We start from the raw sequence: 15138 nt of genomic DNA on the forward strand, positions 1-15138 counted from the left end.
AGGGCTTCCCTGGTGGTGCAGTGGTTGAGAGTCCGCCTGCTGATGCAGGGGACGCGGGTTTGTGCCCCGGTCCGGGAAGATCCCACATGCCGCGGAGCGGCTGGGCCCGTGAGCCATGGCCACTGAGCCTGCGTGTCCAGAGCCTGTGCTCCACAACGGGAGAGGCCACAACAGTGAGAGGCCCGCGTACCGAAAAAAAAAAAAAAAAAAAGTCCTTTCAGGTACCCCCAGCTCTGGCTGCACTTCTGAGACCCATGTGGGAATCGGAACCACCTAAAAATCACCTTCACTTGGAATTTACTAAGTGGTGTGCTTGGCAGCCTGTTTACCTCAAAGTTGGTGGTCTTGGGTTGATAAGGAAATGGAGTTCACTCCCAGCCACTCCCCAGTCCATCAGGGCATAGGGCCAGAGAGCTCCCTTGAGGAGAGTCCCACGGGCACCCTCAGGGTCCAGGAGTTTGGTGAACTCGGCCATCTATTGTCCCCTTCCCCATGGCTCTCCCTTTCTCCCCTTTGTCCTCCTCCTCCTTTCCTATCCCAAGAAGCCCTCCCCGCATCCCACCCAGGGAGGCCCCTCTCTAGCCCAGCCATGGGCTGCCTGACACAGTGCCCTCTAAGTCCCCCAGGAGGGTCTAGGGGCTGAGCAGGTGGGTGGGAAGCCCAGGGAGCCCAGCTGAGCTGTGCAGAGCCTCTTCCTCGGACCCACTCCCTCTGTGCCAAGCTCAGCAACCCCCTTCCCTGTGGGCCTGGGGGCAGGCAGAAGCCTCCACATCTCACATCTCCCCAAGAAGAGGCTGGGAGAGGAGGCTGGCCACATCCTCTGTGCTTCCCGCTGGGTAAGAAAGTCCCCATGCCTTTCCTTCTCTCTGCCAGGGGGCTCCTGGAATTGCTGTGGCCGGGATGAAGGTCAGTGGACCTTGTAACTCAACACCTGAGGGGCAGGGTGGGAGGGATGGAGAGAGGACAGAGTTGGGCTTCAGGGGCTCATTGGGTGGCCACTGGACCAAGGAGGGAGCAGACAGGTTTCAGAACCATTTCTCTTAAAGCAACATTTTTGCCAGATGCACAGATGGAACAACAGATGTTTAACTAAGCCTTGCAAGCAAGTGGCAAAGGTTTACCAGCCTCAACTAAAGGTCTTGCCAGCCTGCCGATGTGAAAGGAACCTAGCACTTTGCTTTACACTCCAAAATTCAGCAGATGGGGGCTTCCCTGGTGGCGCAGTGGTTGAGAGTCCGCCTGCCGATGCAGGGGATGCGGGTTCGTGCCCCGGTCCGGGAAGATCCCACATGCCGCGGAGCGGCTGGGCCCATGAGCCATGGCAGCTGAGCCTGTGCATCCGGAGCCTGTGCTCCGCAACAGGAGAGGCCACAACAGTGAGAGGCCCTCATACGGCAAAAAAAAAAAAATTTTTTAATTCAGCAGATGGGAGGAGACACCCTGGAAGCACAAATGCTCAATGTGGATCTCCCAGCAGGTCACTTACAGGGACACCGTGTCAGAAGCAAATGTCCCTTCCGTCCTCTCCCTCCTCCTGGGCTGCCTCACACCTGCCACCTCTCTCACCTGGGGGAAGAATAAGGGACAGTCCAGGAGGGGCCCGAGTCCTAGGCAGCGGGAAGCCCTGGGCTGGCCAAACGCTTCCCCTACCCTCAGATGCCTTCACTCCTCTGCTTCTGCGTTCACTCACTCTCGCTCTCTCATTTCTTTTTACCTGAGTCTTGTTTTTTTCCTACACAGGGTGAGCCTGGGATCCCAGGAGCCAAGGTACTGATACAGAGGCAACAGGTGGTGTCAGGTGTGGGATGGAGGTGGGAGGGGCTGCTGCTGTTTTGCTCCTGGTCCCCCGAGGCTAGCCTGGGGCTGGGGACCTGACTGAGCAGAGGAGAGCTTGCGGGGAGGGGCTTGCTCCTCAGGAATGCTCTGCAGATGCCTCCCCACTTCCCTGGATCCTGGCCTGGGCAGCGGTCTGGTTTGCATTCACACCAGCTCCAGTGGTGACTGTGGTCCCCTGTACCCACAGGGCTCCTCTGTCTCTCTCATCCAGGACAATAAGAGATGTAACATGAGAAAAAGTTTCCATGGTCAAATACGTTCGAGAAATGCAGGGTTAAAACTATTACGCAGGTGTCTTTACTGCAGGCCTTCTCAGAGCCTTTACTCTGCTAAATATACATTGGGAAACTCTTAAAAAAAAAAAAAAAAAATGCAGGGTCTTGTGCAGCATTTTCAAACTTTCTGACCAGGGCATTCTTTTTTTAAGAGGAGCGTCTTACGAGGCAAGTATTCTGGAAACACTGGTCTATGATTACTGCCCTTCGTACCCCTCACCACCCCTACCCCATCCTCTTATCAGTGACTTTCTCTTCTTAACCCAAAGGGAGACCCAGGAGCAACAGGGAAGCCGGGGCCCCCAGGTTTGCTGGGAAAGACGGGGCAGAGGGTAGGATACCGTGTCCTTGAGTGTGTGCTCCCTTCATCCTGGCCTCTGCTGGTCCCCCACTGCCTGCCCCACCCCTATGGCTGGCGTGCTGCTTGCAGTGTGCAGTGGGTGCATGTGTCTCCAGGAAAAAGGGAGTGCCTCGATGGCCTGGCAAAGCTTCAGGAAATTCACACTCAAGAGCACAGCTTTTCTCCTTGAAAGCCATTGGGTACCCAGGAGGAAAGCCTAGAAGGAAGGGAAGCTTTCCCTCCCCCCACCCCCGTCCCCCAGGACCTCTGTAGGGCAGGACCGCACCCTTTCCCTTAGACCTGGCCTGTTTGAGGGGGTGCCCCAGCTAAAGGCAAAGGCACAGCCCAGGCACAGCAGGGCCAGCTGGGGCCTCAGGATTCACATCCCTCTCATCACCTGGGCCCTTATCTGCCCCTCCTCTCCTCCCTTAGCCTGCTACAGGCCATTTTGTCATTCAGCTTGTACCCAAGGGCAGGTGGCAAGGGGAAGACAGCTAAAGATTTGCTGTGGCAACTTTTGTGGCTCCAGCTGAAAAGTTCATTGAGATGTGAGCACGTTATAACCCCAGGGTCCTCAATTTATATTATTACCTATGAGAACCACCAGCCTTCGGGCTATGGAGAGTGGGGCTTCTCATGCTGGCCAGGCAGGGGCCTTCTTGATACTGGACGCTCTGAATCAAAGTGAAGTCTTTGTGGCGTAGAAGGCGGACCTGGGTGCTGGACGTGGCTGTGTCACTGCTACAGTGAGGGGTCGTCCACAGTCTCGGAGCCCCTTCCTTTCTGCAATGAGAGCAGGGCTCTGGGACTTGCGCCATAAGGGAGAAAAAGTGTTCTTCAGGAAGAAGCTAGTTAGGGAGGGGTACTCGTTTACTAGGGCTGCCCTAACACAGGACCACAAACTGTGTGGCTTCTACAACAGAAATGTATTGTCCCACAGTTCTGAGGACAGAAGTCTGAGATCAAGGTGTTGACAGGGTTAGTTCCTTCTGTGGGGTGTGAAGAAAAATCTGTTCCGTGCTTCTCTTTTAGTGTCCGGTAGTTTGCTGGCACCTTGGCTTGTAGAAGCATCGCCCCAATCTCTGCCTTCATCTTCACACGGTGTTCTCCCGATATGCATGTCTGTGTCCAAATTTCCCCTTTTTATAAGGACACCAATCATATTGGATTAGGGGCCCACCTCATAACTTAGCTAATTACATCTCCAATGGCCCAGTTTCCAAATAAGGTCACATTCTGAGATACTTGGAGTTAGGACTTCAACAAACGAATTTTCATGGGACACAATTCAACCCATAATAGGAGGCAAACTTCTCAAAATATTCCTCCAAAGGAGAAGTTCTGGTTCGATAGTTTTTGTCCTCCCTAGAGGTAGGGAGGAGGTAGACGGAAAGCTCTCCCTAGAGACCAGGGGTATCTAATTGCTAGACATTACAAACATAAAAAAGAGCCAAGCGGTTTAAAAAAGCCTTTCCCAAATACTGGCATTCTGAACTGCTCACCTGTCCCCAGGAGACCCCCAAAAGTGACTGAATGCTCCTGGCCCCTCTCCCTGCGTAAGTGCTGAGGGCCCCACCCACACAGGACGGGGAGGATAACAATACCAGGGTGAAGTGTCCCAAGGAAGGAGTCTGGTCCCTTATGGGGTCCAGCCGGAAGTGGAGTCCTTCCGAGAAGAGCCCACGCAGGGGCAGAGAGACGAGAGAGAAAAGCCAAGGCCCGACGCTGGAGGGCTGGTGCCTTCGCCAACATCCCGGAGAAACAGTTCCTAACCCAAACTGTCTGCATTTCCTCCGCAGGGTGAGAAGGGGGCTGCGGGCCCCCCTGGGCTACTCGGCCTCCTAGGGCAGAAGGTGGGTAGCAACCAGCTCTGAATGGTGGGTTCTGTGTAAAGGCCCCAGTGTCCATCCCCAGCCACATTCCTAGCCCTGCACATTCACACGGGCCCCAGCACTGGAGGTGTCCCTCCCAGATTGGGGGAAAGCAGCTGGAACACAGCCAGATTGTGTTTTGGGGGACAGAGGCATGGGGTTCCACATGGGAGGCCCTGATTGGCAAAAAAAAAAATGCCCCAGTTCAAAGAATTTAGTAGCTATGACCTGGTCTGATTTCTTTGCACCACCATATGTGAGCTCTGTAAGATATTCCACTTAAAAAAAAAAAATAGACTTGGGTCAAATAAGTGTGGGGAAAGCTATATAGAACAGGTCCCTCAGAACTCTACTCAATACTCTGTAATGGCCTATATGGGAAAAGAATCTAAAAAAGATTAGACATATGTACATGTATAACTGATTTACTTTGCTGTATACCTGAAACTAACACAACATTGTAAATCAACTCTACTCCAGTAAAAATTTAAATAAATAAAACAGGCTCCTCAGAGAGTCATGGGCACCTTGGCCTAAGAGGCTCCTAGCACCCTGCAGTGAAAGAGCCTGCGAAGCTTCATTTCACTTTGCCTTTCCAACATTGTTTGGCCACCAGACCCCTTTTTTTCATGTTTCGAATATTCCCAACCTGTGGAAGGAGTGTTCCAGGGAACATACTTTGAGAAACACTGCTCTAGATCCTGGTCCTGATGGGTGTCTTGTTCTAGCTCTACACCCATTCTCCTTCAGTAACCAGCTCCATTCTCTCCTCAAATCCCACAGCCAGGTTTCTGAAGGCCATCCTGGAGCCCACAGTCCCTTAATGTCCCCCAACATTCAGCATAGACTGAGAGGCAGTCTGCTGCCTTCACTCCTTCGAATTGTGAGGGGAGAAAAGACAGGGATCAACCACCTTCTTCCAGAGTTAGTGATGGTAACTCTGCCTTCCACCCCCAGGGAGAAAAGGGAGATGCCGGCAACTCCATTGGAGGGGGCAGAGGGGAGCCTGGGCCCCCAGGGCTCCCTGGGCCCCCAGGGCCAAAGGTGAGTCTTTCCCTGGGATCAGTGCTCAAGGCAGATGTCTGCCTGTGGCCTTTATCCTTAGTCCATTTGGGGGACCCCGTGTCCTGGGCACCTTGCCTTCTCTCCTGCTCTGTGTGGTTTTTCCAGTGGATTCTAGAAAGGTCATTTGGACCAAGCTTCTGCTTCCAAGCATCTCTAGGGCAGATGGATGGTCCCATTGATTCAAATGGCTATGATGTAACTGAGTCAAGGACCAATGGCTACAAGGTCTTAGGACAACCAGAAAGGCCCCTAGCTTAGGCTCTAAATCAGTTGCAGGTCAGGGGTCAGCTGGGCCCACCTGGTGCGGCACACTGCGGGGAGGTGCGGTTGCAGCAGTGAGACAGCTACAAATGGGGCTGCCCACACTTCCCTTGCAGAGGGTGCAAGCTGCAGTGGTAAGACTTGAGTTCTGCGAGGCAGATGCCTCCTGCGTTGCTCGGTTTATTTTAACAGCACAGGGAAATAAGGCGGTGTCTTGCTTCGCTTAAAAGGAAAGGATTGATTACTCTGCGTGATCTGAGGCAATACCCGCATTCATTCCCCCGACGTTTATCAAGGGCTGCTGTAGGGCTGTGAAGCTGCCGAGAAACCTGCCCTCGGCTTGCCCACCATCTAGCAGGAGAAGCAAACCCACAATTCACAGGAATATAGTGTAGGGGGCCACAGGGAACCCCACAGACAGGCAAGATGAAGTGGCAGGAAGGGTCTCGGGCTCAGCACCACGTTCCCACGTGACTGTGGTGAGAACAGAGCTTCCCTGGCACGAGCACCCAGCCTCCAGGGCATGCCCGGTGTTGAGGCTGTCCCGCTGACCCTGAAGGGCGTGATACCAGGCGCGTCTTGGGTCTCGATTTGGGGCTGGGGAAATCTGGTTACTCTTGTCCCTGTATCCTAGGACAAAAGCAAGGGAAAGCTAGAAGACTGTCCCCAGACTCATGTCTTCTTTCCAGGACCAGGCAAAATCTTGAATGAATGAAGTATTTGGAGTGGGCTACCTCCTACCTCTCCCTGCTCCTCCTGTCCTAGGCCTCCTGGGCACCCCGTCCCCACGTGCCCAGGCCCCTCCTGCTCCCCTCTGTCCTCCAGGCAGGACCTGATGAGGTGTGTAAGAGTTCCAGCCTCCAAGATGACCTGCCTCCTGCCCCTGGAGGCTGGTGGCAGTCCACAGTTAGGGGCCTCGACAGAACTGGGCACGCGTGTGTTAACCGAGACCTGAGGAGGACCTGGCAGCGCAGAGCCCAGGGGAGGAAGGGAGTAGTCAGGGAGGGCTGCTAGGAGGAGGTGAGACCTGGGTGGGGCCCAAGCAAGGGTGGGAAGGAGTCAGACAGGTGGAATGGGGTGAGTTAGTAGAAGCCAGCAGGGAAAGAGACAGAGACCCAGAGACACTTACTAGAACATCAATAGCAAGGCCATCTTTTGCCCCTGAAGCAGCAGTCCCAGCTGCCCCGTGTGGCCTCACCCATCTCTCTCTCTCCTCTTGCCCAGGGGGAAGCTGGAGCTGATGGCCGGGTGGGCGCCCCAGGACGGCAAGGAGACAAGGTACAGGAGCCCCCAGATCTAAGAGCTGCAGGATGAGGGTCAGCTTGGGAGTTCAGAGAGAGAGACAGAGTCTTGGCCGTCCTGCCGCTGGGCCTCCAGGCACAGGGCTGACGGCCATGACTCGTGCCTACCATCTCTCCTGGTCGCCTCGGGCCTTGGAGAACTTCCACTGAGACGGCGGCCAGGCCAAGGCAGGCCCAGGGATGGGACGCTGGGGCTGGGGAGAGACCCGGAGCCCCTGCTTCTGCTAGCTCCCACACCACTGGTAAAGATGGAGCCCCACTTCCCTCCAGCTACTCCCTGTGGATGGGTCAGCCTGGTGCTGCTGTGTCCTTCGCAGGTGCCCTGTGACTGAAAGGCTGTGGGCTTGGGGAGGTGCAGGGCAGGTTACCTGGAGGCGAGGCTCCATGAGCTGGGCAGGGTGGGCAGCAGTTGAGTTATGTTAAAGGGTTTGTTTTCCCTTTATTTTTACTTTCTGTCTTGATTTTCTGAAATGTGTTCAGTGTTCGCGTTATCCCAGAGCAATTGGAACTATGGTTTGCTTTTCACAATTTACACCACGTTTTCATTTATTCCCCACAGTTCTGCCCTGTTTCCAGCAGGAAAAAAATCCCCCCATCCCGACCTGCTCCAGGAGGCTGGGTGTTCTAATGCCTTGCCCTGGCCCCCGTGTTTCCTCCCACAGTTTGGGTCTTTCACCAGCAGACAGGAACCGCCTGGGCTGTCCATGGCAATTGTCAACCACCCAGGCAATTGGCAAAAACTTTCTGAGCCCTTGCTCCTCGAGCAGGATAGAAATAAAGAGGGGCAGAGGGTCTGGTCCCTGCTCCCGAGGAGGTGGCTGACTTAGGAGACCGGAGGGAGGTGGCCAGACGGACATGGGTGGAATCACCAACAACTAACATGGGACAGAAGGATCTTCCAGCAAGAAGCTGGAGGGAGCTGGGAGGGAGAGGGGCTTGCTGGCCGGTGGAGGTGCTTCCCAAGGGGTGGAGCCTGCACGGGATGCATAGGGAGCCCTGCGCCTCTCAGCCTGAGCTGAGCCGAGCCTCCTGGCCCCCTTTGAGTTCCCTAACACACGGCCCATCTGGGGACACCAGATTCTGTGTACCTGACTTTGTGCCCATTTCACTCCAATTTTGTCGTGCAACAGGGGGAGCCTGGAGCAGCTGGAGAACAGGGACCTGCTGGCCCCAAGGTACGTGCATCTCTCACCCAGAGTCATAGCACCACATCTCACCTCCCTGGGGTCACAGGGTGAAGTGGCTTGTCCCCGGGGCCTTGCGGGGGGGTGGGGGGCAGGGAAGAGCATTCTGGCTCCAAATAGGAGGTCTGACATTGCAGCCACGATTGCACTCAGTCTCCCCCAGGTCTGTCTAGTCCAGGGTTCTCACACGGAGTCTTCTCTTTGGTTCTGGAGCCCCTGGGCATCCTCTGAGAGTGTTTGTAGCCCCCAGTAGCCACCCCAGCTGCTCTGCATCCCCTGTGCAGCCAGTGATGGTAGAGAGCTTGTTCTGAGGTCCCCGCTGGCCCAGGCCCTGGGTGCAGGTCTCCTTTGTCTCGTAGGGCTCCAAGGGCGAACCCGGGAAAGGAGAGATGGTGGACTACAATGGAAACATCAACGAGGCTCTCCAGGTGAGCGGGGCCTACCCAGAGATGAGAGATCTGGAGGTCCTCATGGGCCTCCGGGCTGTGTGATGACAGAGCTGAGCGTTCCAACACCCTGACTCATGTCCCTGAGGCCATGCTGCTGGACAGAGCTTCCGGGGATTCATCCCCTTGCCTTCCCTCCTTCGGCCTCCCCCATGCAGCCCCCATGCACACGGCCCCCTCATTTGAAATCCAGATGGCCTGGCTTTGGGTCTGGGCCCAGCTGGCCAGGTATCCTGGCTCTGGGTCACTGAGAGCCATAACTGGGGTATCCTGGCGCCTGCAGGGTGCTGGCCCACTTGGGGTTCTAGGACCCCATTTCTCCCCCTTCACATGGTAGAATCTGTCTTCCTGGAACACATCTACCTTTGTGTCAATGTAATCATATTTCAGGTTCATAAGGTACCCTCGTTTAAACGCGGGGCTTCTCAACCTGGGCGCTGCTGACATTTGGGGCTGGGAAATGTTGGTTGTGGGGAAGCCTGTCCCGTGTGCTGGAGGATGTTCAACAGCGTGCCTGGTCTCTACCCACTAGATGCCAATAGATGCCTCCCCACTCCCAGCTATGACAACCAAAATATGCCTCTGCACATTGCCAGATGTCTCCAGGGGGACAAAATCACCCCAGATTGAGAACCGCTCCTTTAAAGGAATCTTTGTACCTATGTGAATCCATTTACAAGCTGTACAGTTATTTTTTTTAATGCCAAGAGTTGTCCCTCTAATTTATTTTTCCAGTGGTGCCGTGTTTTGTTCTGTTGTGTCTGTCTGTTTCAAGGGAGGTACATCAGAGCCTTAAATCTGGGTTCTAGGAGAAGAGGGAAGTTCAAGGAAGGGTCCCAGTGAATGATTAGAAAGAATGGGAAGGACTTCCCTGACAGTCCGGTGGTTAAGACTCCGCCCTTCCACTGCAGGGGGCATGCATTAGACCCCTGGTCAGGGACCTAAGATCCCCCATGCTGCCAGGCCAAAAGAAAAAAACAAAACAGAAGGAACAGGAGATGCTGCTTCCCTCCCTCTCTTGTAAAGAGAAAATTTGCAGTCCATTTTAGGGCATGTAGGAATCTGTTGTAGGATAGCATCTGGTGCTCGTGGGGTACTCCCTGTCCAGTGACTACAAGCCTCTGGGAGGGGAGAGGTGGGGGTGGGGTGGGGCTGGAAGGCACAGGTCCCCCAAGAGGATCTACCTCTACTGTGCTCCTTCGAGGGGCCCAGTGCCCACGTTTCCAGGACTGGGCCGAGGGGACCCTCCATGTGGCTCTTATTTGCTCTTCAACTGATCGCATGGTGTTGGTTTTTAGGAGATCCGGACACTGGCCTTGATGGTGAGTCCTCCCTCCTGATTTCCCCGGGCACTGGGCTGAGGGCTGGTGGAGGGCAGCCTGGAAGCCGGGACTGGAGGTCTCGCCTCCAGAAGGTTAGGGTTGACCCTGCAGTGCTGAGGCAGGGGCTGACCTGAGCCTGAGCAGGGTCATGGCTGTCGTCCGGAGTAGCTCTTCAGCGACCCAGTGGTGCACTCCTGTCACAGGACAAATACTGGTTCTCATTGCAGCTGTGTCAAGGAAATGGCGGTATAGAGGAGGATGTTTTTATGTTCTCCTTTTACCCAGTCTTTTGCTAATAAATAAAGTGCATAATCCTTAAAAAAATCAGTAGCGACCCTCTACCTTTCCCTCTTTCCTAGAAATCAATTTCATTCTCTGCATCTGGAAAACCAGTGAATTCCAAGCCTGGATTTTGCACGTGTGCCTACCAGTGACAGGCTTTCAGTAAATATTTGTAGCTAAAATGATTACCACCAGGTTTAACTTCCAAGGCGGAGAAGAGAGGGGAGGTCACAACGTTCTCAAACTAACTCACACTTTATGTCATTTAATATTTTTAGTGGCCATGTGCCACAGAACACACTTAGGGATGGTGCAAAGCCAGAATTAAGCACCAGTCGTACAGTGCCCCAATCCCAGAAACTGGTATTAACCACGTGATTCTGGAACCAGTGAGCTTCATCTGGAAACATTAAAATAGATTATTTGAAATAGCTCTTTGAAGCAGAACTTTCTGAAACTTTTTTTTTCATTTTAATAATCAACCTTGAATTAACCATTTACATACAATAAAGTGCACCCATTTTAGGTGTAGAATTTGCTGAGTTCTGACAAATGTATAAACCCATGTACCCACCACCCCAATCACTTCAGAAAGTTCCTTCACGCATCTCAGGAGTCAGTCCCACACTTATGCCCAACCCTGGGCCACCACTGATCTGCTTTCTCTCACCAGAGCTTAGATTTGTCTTTAGTTCTAGAGTCTCTCATGAATGGAGTCACACAGCATGTAGGTGTCTGCATCTGGCTTCTTTTGCTCTGCATAATGTGTCAGGGTTTCTCCCTCCTATGGCATGGCCTGCGCAGTGCTCGGTTCTTTTGTCACTGCTGCGTAGTATTCCATTGTATGAATATGCCAGATGTTCAGCTGTTGATGGACATTTGGGTTGCTTCCTGGAGACATTTTTAAGTCACTGTCGGGGAAGGTCAGATTTATCTTCTTGGAGCCCAAGGAGCCCCCAGGGTGTAGACGGACAGGGAGGGAGAGGCTGATAAGCGTGGCCCTAGGGTCCCCACCCCCCACTTTAATCCAGACACACTCAGTGCTTATCTGCCTTACACTGTGGGGTCTCCATATTTCCTCTGCAAACAAAAGTGTTCCTGCCCCTGATGAAATGTTTGGAAATGACCAGTCTCTAGAAACCAGCCCCCACATATACTTCTCTGGAGACAGGCCACCCCTCCTCAGTTGGAAACTTCTCCCACGTGTCTTTCTTTTCTTTCCTAGGGGCCCCCTGGTCTTCCTGGGCAGATTGGCCCACCCGGAGCTCCAGGGATCCCAGGCCAGAAGGTAACACTGTCTTGACAAGGCGGGTGCAGACCCTGCAGAAGCCCTGCGTGTGTCTCTGAGCACGGGACCCCATGGCTGCCCCTCATCTGTGTCCTTCTCATGTTCCCAGAGCCACCACCTCACTCCAGCCTTCAATTCTCCCCAAAGCTCCAAGGCACCGCCTGCCCACCGACATCACCGCCCCTTCACTCCCCCCATCCTCAGCTCTGCCTTTCTTCCCTCGCTGTCTGTCTTGGGCTCCTGTAATTCACAGACCCCTCTGATGTGGTGGGGCCGGGTCTCGCCGAGCCCCCGCCCCAGCCAGAGCCACAGCAGGGACCCAACCCGCCATCAGGGCACGTAGCGCTTGAGCCCCTCCCCAATCTCACCCCTCCCTTGATTCCTGCCTTTGCTCCCTTTTATCCTCTGCCCCCCACCCCTGTGATTTTTCCCAGAAGGCCAACACATTTGCCCCTCTGTCCTCTGCTCATGAGGTCCTCTGCCCTGAAGTCCCTTCCGGTTTTCCCTACCTTTCAAAGTCTTCATATTCCAAGCCCAACTTGAAGGCCACCTCCTCCCTGAAGCCTTCCCTGATCTATCAGGAGGAATTCACTGCTCTTTCCTCTCAGCTTGCCTTGGTGATGCAGCTGGTTGTTTACCTGGCCTCAAAGCAGAGGCCACACCTCCTTTATCTCCCTCCCTGACTTAAAGAAGGGACTCAGGTTGATGTGAAGTGAAGGGAGCGCCCTGTGTGGGGGCCAGGACTGGAAGGCTGAGTTTTGGGGGGGAGGGAGAACAAGGAGGCAAGCACCCGTCCTGTGGAGCGCCTGGTGCAAGGTTGTGGCTAAAACATGGACTGTGGAGCCGGAATGCCCGGACTGGGATCCAGTCTTCACTAACTCCAGGCCTTGGGCTCACAACTCTGCACTGGGGTCCTCACCTCCAAAACAGAGTCAGTGAAAGTACATCCCTTCTGTGTGAGTGCAGAGGATACCTGACATAAGAAGTGCTGTATAAATAACAGTTACTGTTCTTCTCTGGTCTGAGAGTGACCTTTAGTTGTTCTGGCTACAGGGGGAGATTGGACTGCCCGGCCCTCCTGGACACGATGGGGAAAAGGTAAGGACACTCCCAGACAAACCTCTGAAGATAATCTTTGCCCTGGGGGGTGAGAATACAGAAGGCTCTGGAAGGGAGCCTTGTGGGGAAGGGAGAGGGGAGGGGAGGCCCGCCTCTGGAAGCCCAGCCGAGCCCCACTGCTGGCCCCAGGGGGAGCCAGGCCAACCCACACTGGGATGGGCTGCGGCCCCTCAGATTCCCACCGGGAGCTGGACAGGTTCTCTGGCTGGTCCAATCAAGCGCCAAAGAGCCGAGTCCTTTGTACCCTCCCCCTCCCCCCGCCATTCTTCCTTGTTCTTACCCGTCATTTCTCCATCAGTGCATCTAATACGTGTTGTTGATCTTTTCTCGAGGGACCTCGAGGCAAACCAGGAGATGTGGGCCCTCCTGGTCCCCAAGGCCCCCCAGGAAAGGCTGGGCCTGCAGGACTGAAGGGAGAAGATGGCCTTCCGGGGAACCCAGGAGAGAAGGGGGAGAAAGGGGAGATGGGGCAGCCAGGCCCACCGGTGAGTGCCGGGGCCCACCCAGCATGACAATGTGGCTGTGCGCTGTGACAGCTGCAGCTGGAAACCGGAGCCGGGAGCTGGGGAGAGGGCGCTCACCCATTTTCCCTTCAAGCTTTACTTTATAAAGGCCAGTTTCCCGCCTCAAGAGACCTGGGTCTTGTTCTGTCATCTCCTATCTGTGTCCGCGGGAAAGTCACTGAACCTGGCAGAGCCTCGGTTTTCTCATCTCTAAAATGGGGATGATTGGAAATTCCCTGCTGGCCTAGTGGTTAGGATTCCAGACTTCCACTGCCGTGGCCCAGGTTCAATCCCTGTTCAGGGAGCTGAGATCCCACAAGCCGTGTGGTCAAGGGAGGGGGAAAACAAAAAAGAGATTTCTTAGCTACAACACCAAATGCATAATTCATTAAGGAAAAAAATTGATAAATTTGACTTAACAAAAAAGAATAAAATTAAAATGGGGATGATAATGCTTTCCCTGGATACCTCACTGAGTTGTTGGGAGTGTAAAACTGCCTCTTGGGACACCATACCTATACCCAGGAGAGTATAGGGACAGCCCTAGACCCAGGAGAGGTACAAACAAGGGACCTTAGCCCAGGCCAGCCAGGCCTCTGGCTTGACTTGGGAGCCTTCTCTGGGCTTCATGGTTTCCAGGCAGCACCCTAGACACCTGCCCTTGGAGGAAGGTGGCCCACGTGCATGCCACGGCAGGTCCCAGACCTCAGTGTGATGACCTTGCCCTTGACTAACAGAGATCTTTTTCGATCTGTAGGGTCTCGACGGCCCAACTGGGGAGAAAGGAGAACCAGGTGACCAAGGGAGACATGGAGCAACCGGATTGCCTGGCCCAATCGGGCTCCCAGGATTCACGGTAAGGCGAGGGGGCCGAGCATCAGGGTGGTCAGCAGGCCTCTGCCGATGAGGGCAAGCAAGCGGAATGCCCTCCCTGAGGTCACCTGCCTGGCGGGTACCTGGTGCTGTGATGAAGCTGCACTGACCGCCAGCCTGCCTGTCCAGCCTGGGGATGGGAGGGTCCTCTGGATGAGCAGCTACTCCCTGAGGGGCAGTTGGGTGTCAACAGGGGTTCCAGCACCCTCCGCTCACAGCGTGGTGGCCTCCATCTCCAGGGGCCAGCATAGTTCCAAGGTGCTAGAATCTTGGACTCGGAATTCTCCTCTTAGAAGTGGAAAGAACCTCAGAGGTCAACCAGTCCCACCTCTGACCCAGTGCAGGATACCTCGAAGGCCACTGACTGTGGCTGCCCCACTCAGCTGGGACAGGCAGGCAGCTGGTAGCCTCCTGACATGTCCCCTCCAAGCTGGAGGGAATGCTTCTGATGTGGTGTGAGGTACCCTCATCAACCGCCCCCCACCCCCACGGCCCTGGCTCCGCTTCTAGAGCCGTATTCACTTTCTGTAGCTGTGTAGCAAGTCACCACAAATTCAGTGGCTTAAAACAACACACTCGTATTATGGCACAGCTTCCATGGGTCAGGGGTCCAGGCCCGTCGCAGCTGGGGCCTCTGCCCAGTCAGGGTGCCATCCAGCTGCAGCCCCATCTAGAGCTGGGGTCCTCTTCCAAGCTCGCTGCTACTGGCATAATTTTCAGTTCCTTCTATAGTAGCAATGAGTCCCTCAGCTCCTAGGGGCCACCTACAGTTCCCGGCCACTCGGCCTTCCCCATAGTAGGCAGATCATATCATAGCAGCTTGCTTCTTCAAGACCAAGGCCAGCAGGCATCTCTCAGTGCATCCTAGCAAGACAGGTGTGTGTGTGTGTGTGTGTGTGTGTGTGTGTGTGTGTGTAACATACTTGTAACACAGTCTTAACCTATCATTTGTATATCATGTATAATTTGTAACATAAGCTTGTAACGTAATTACAAGAGCGACATCCCATCATCTTTGCCAGTAGGCCCTATTCTGCTGGTTAGAAACAAGTCCCGGGTCCATCCTAGGGCCTCTGCCCTGCAGGATCCATACAGAATATCAGCCTCTCTGAGGTTCTTGCTAGAACCTCAGATTCAGGAAGTCAGTGATCACAAGTCCCCTGCCCTGGCCT

The 15138-nt window shown here is 54.4% G+C and overlaps 1 protein-coding gene across 14 annotated transcripts in view; it reads left to right on the forward strand.

Moving 5' to 3' along the window:
• COL13A1 (collagen type XIII alpha 1 chain) overlaps positions 1 to 15138 on the forward strand; it is a 144679-nt gene that overhangs the window by 105723 nt on the left and 23818 nt on the right. For 11 of the 14 annotated variants that reach the window (XM_032608166.1, XM_032608167.1, XM_032608178.1 and 8 more), the window contains 12 exons: positions 874 to 906; positions 1741 to 1767; positions 4251 to 4304; positions 5280 to 5366; positions 6873 to 6926; positions 8080 to 8124; positions 8493 to 8561; positions 9878 to 9901; positions 11409 to 11471; positions 12525 to 12569; positions 12923 to 13075; positions 13851 to 13949. In XM_032608166.1, coding sequence (XP_032464057.1) covers positions 874 to 906; positions 1741 to 1767; positions 4251 to 4304; positions 5280 to 5366; positions 6873 to 6926; positions 8080 to 8124; positions 8493 to 8561; positions 9878 to 9901; positions 11409 to 11471; positions 12525 to 12569; positions 12923 to 13075; positions 13851 to 13949 — 753 coding nt within the window. The remainder of the gene's footprint in view (positions 1 to 873; positions 907 to 1740; positions 1768 to 4250; positions 4305 to 5279; positions 5367 to 6872; positions 6927 to 8079; positions 8125 to 8492; positions 8562 to 9877; positions 9902 to 11408; positions 11472 to 12524; positions 12570 to 12922; positions 13076 to 13850; positions 13950 to 15138) is intronic. The other 3 variants (XM_032608174.1, XM_032608170.1, XM_032608179.1) reach the window with 3 other exon arrangements.

This window comes from Phocoena sinus, chromosome 16 (assembly GCF_008692025.1).
Source record: "Phocoena sinus isolate mPhoSin1 chromosome 16, mPhoSin1.pri, whole genome shotgun sequence".
NCBI classification, from domain to species: Eukaryota; Metazoa; Chordata; class Mammalia; order Artiodactyla; family Phocoenidae; genus Phocoena; species Phocoena sinus.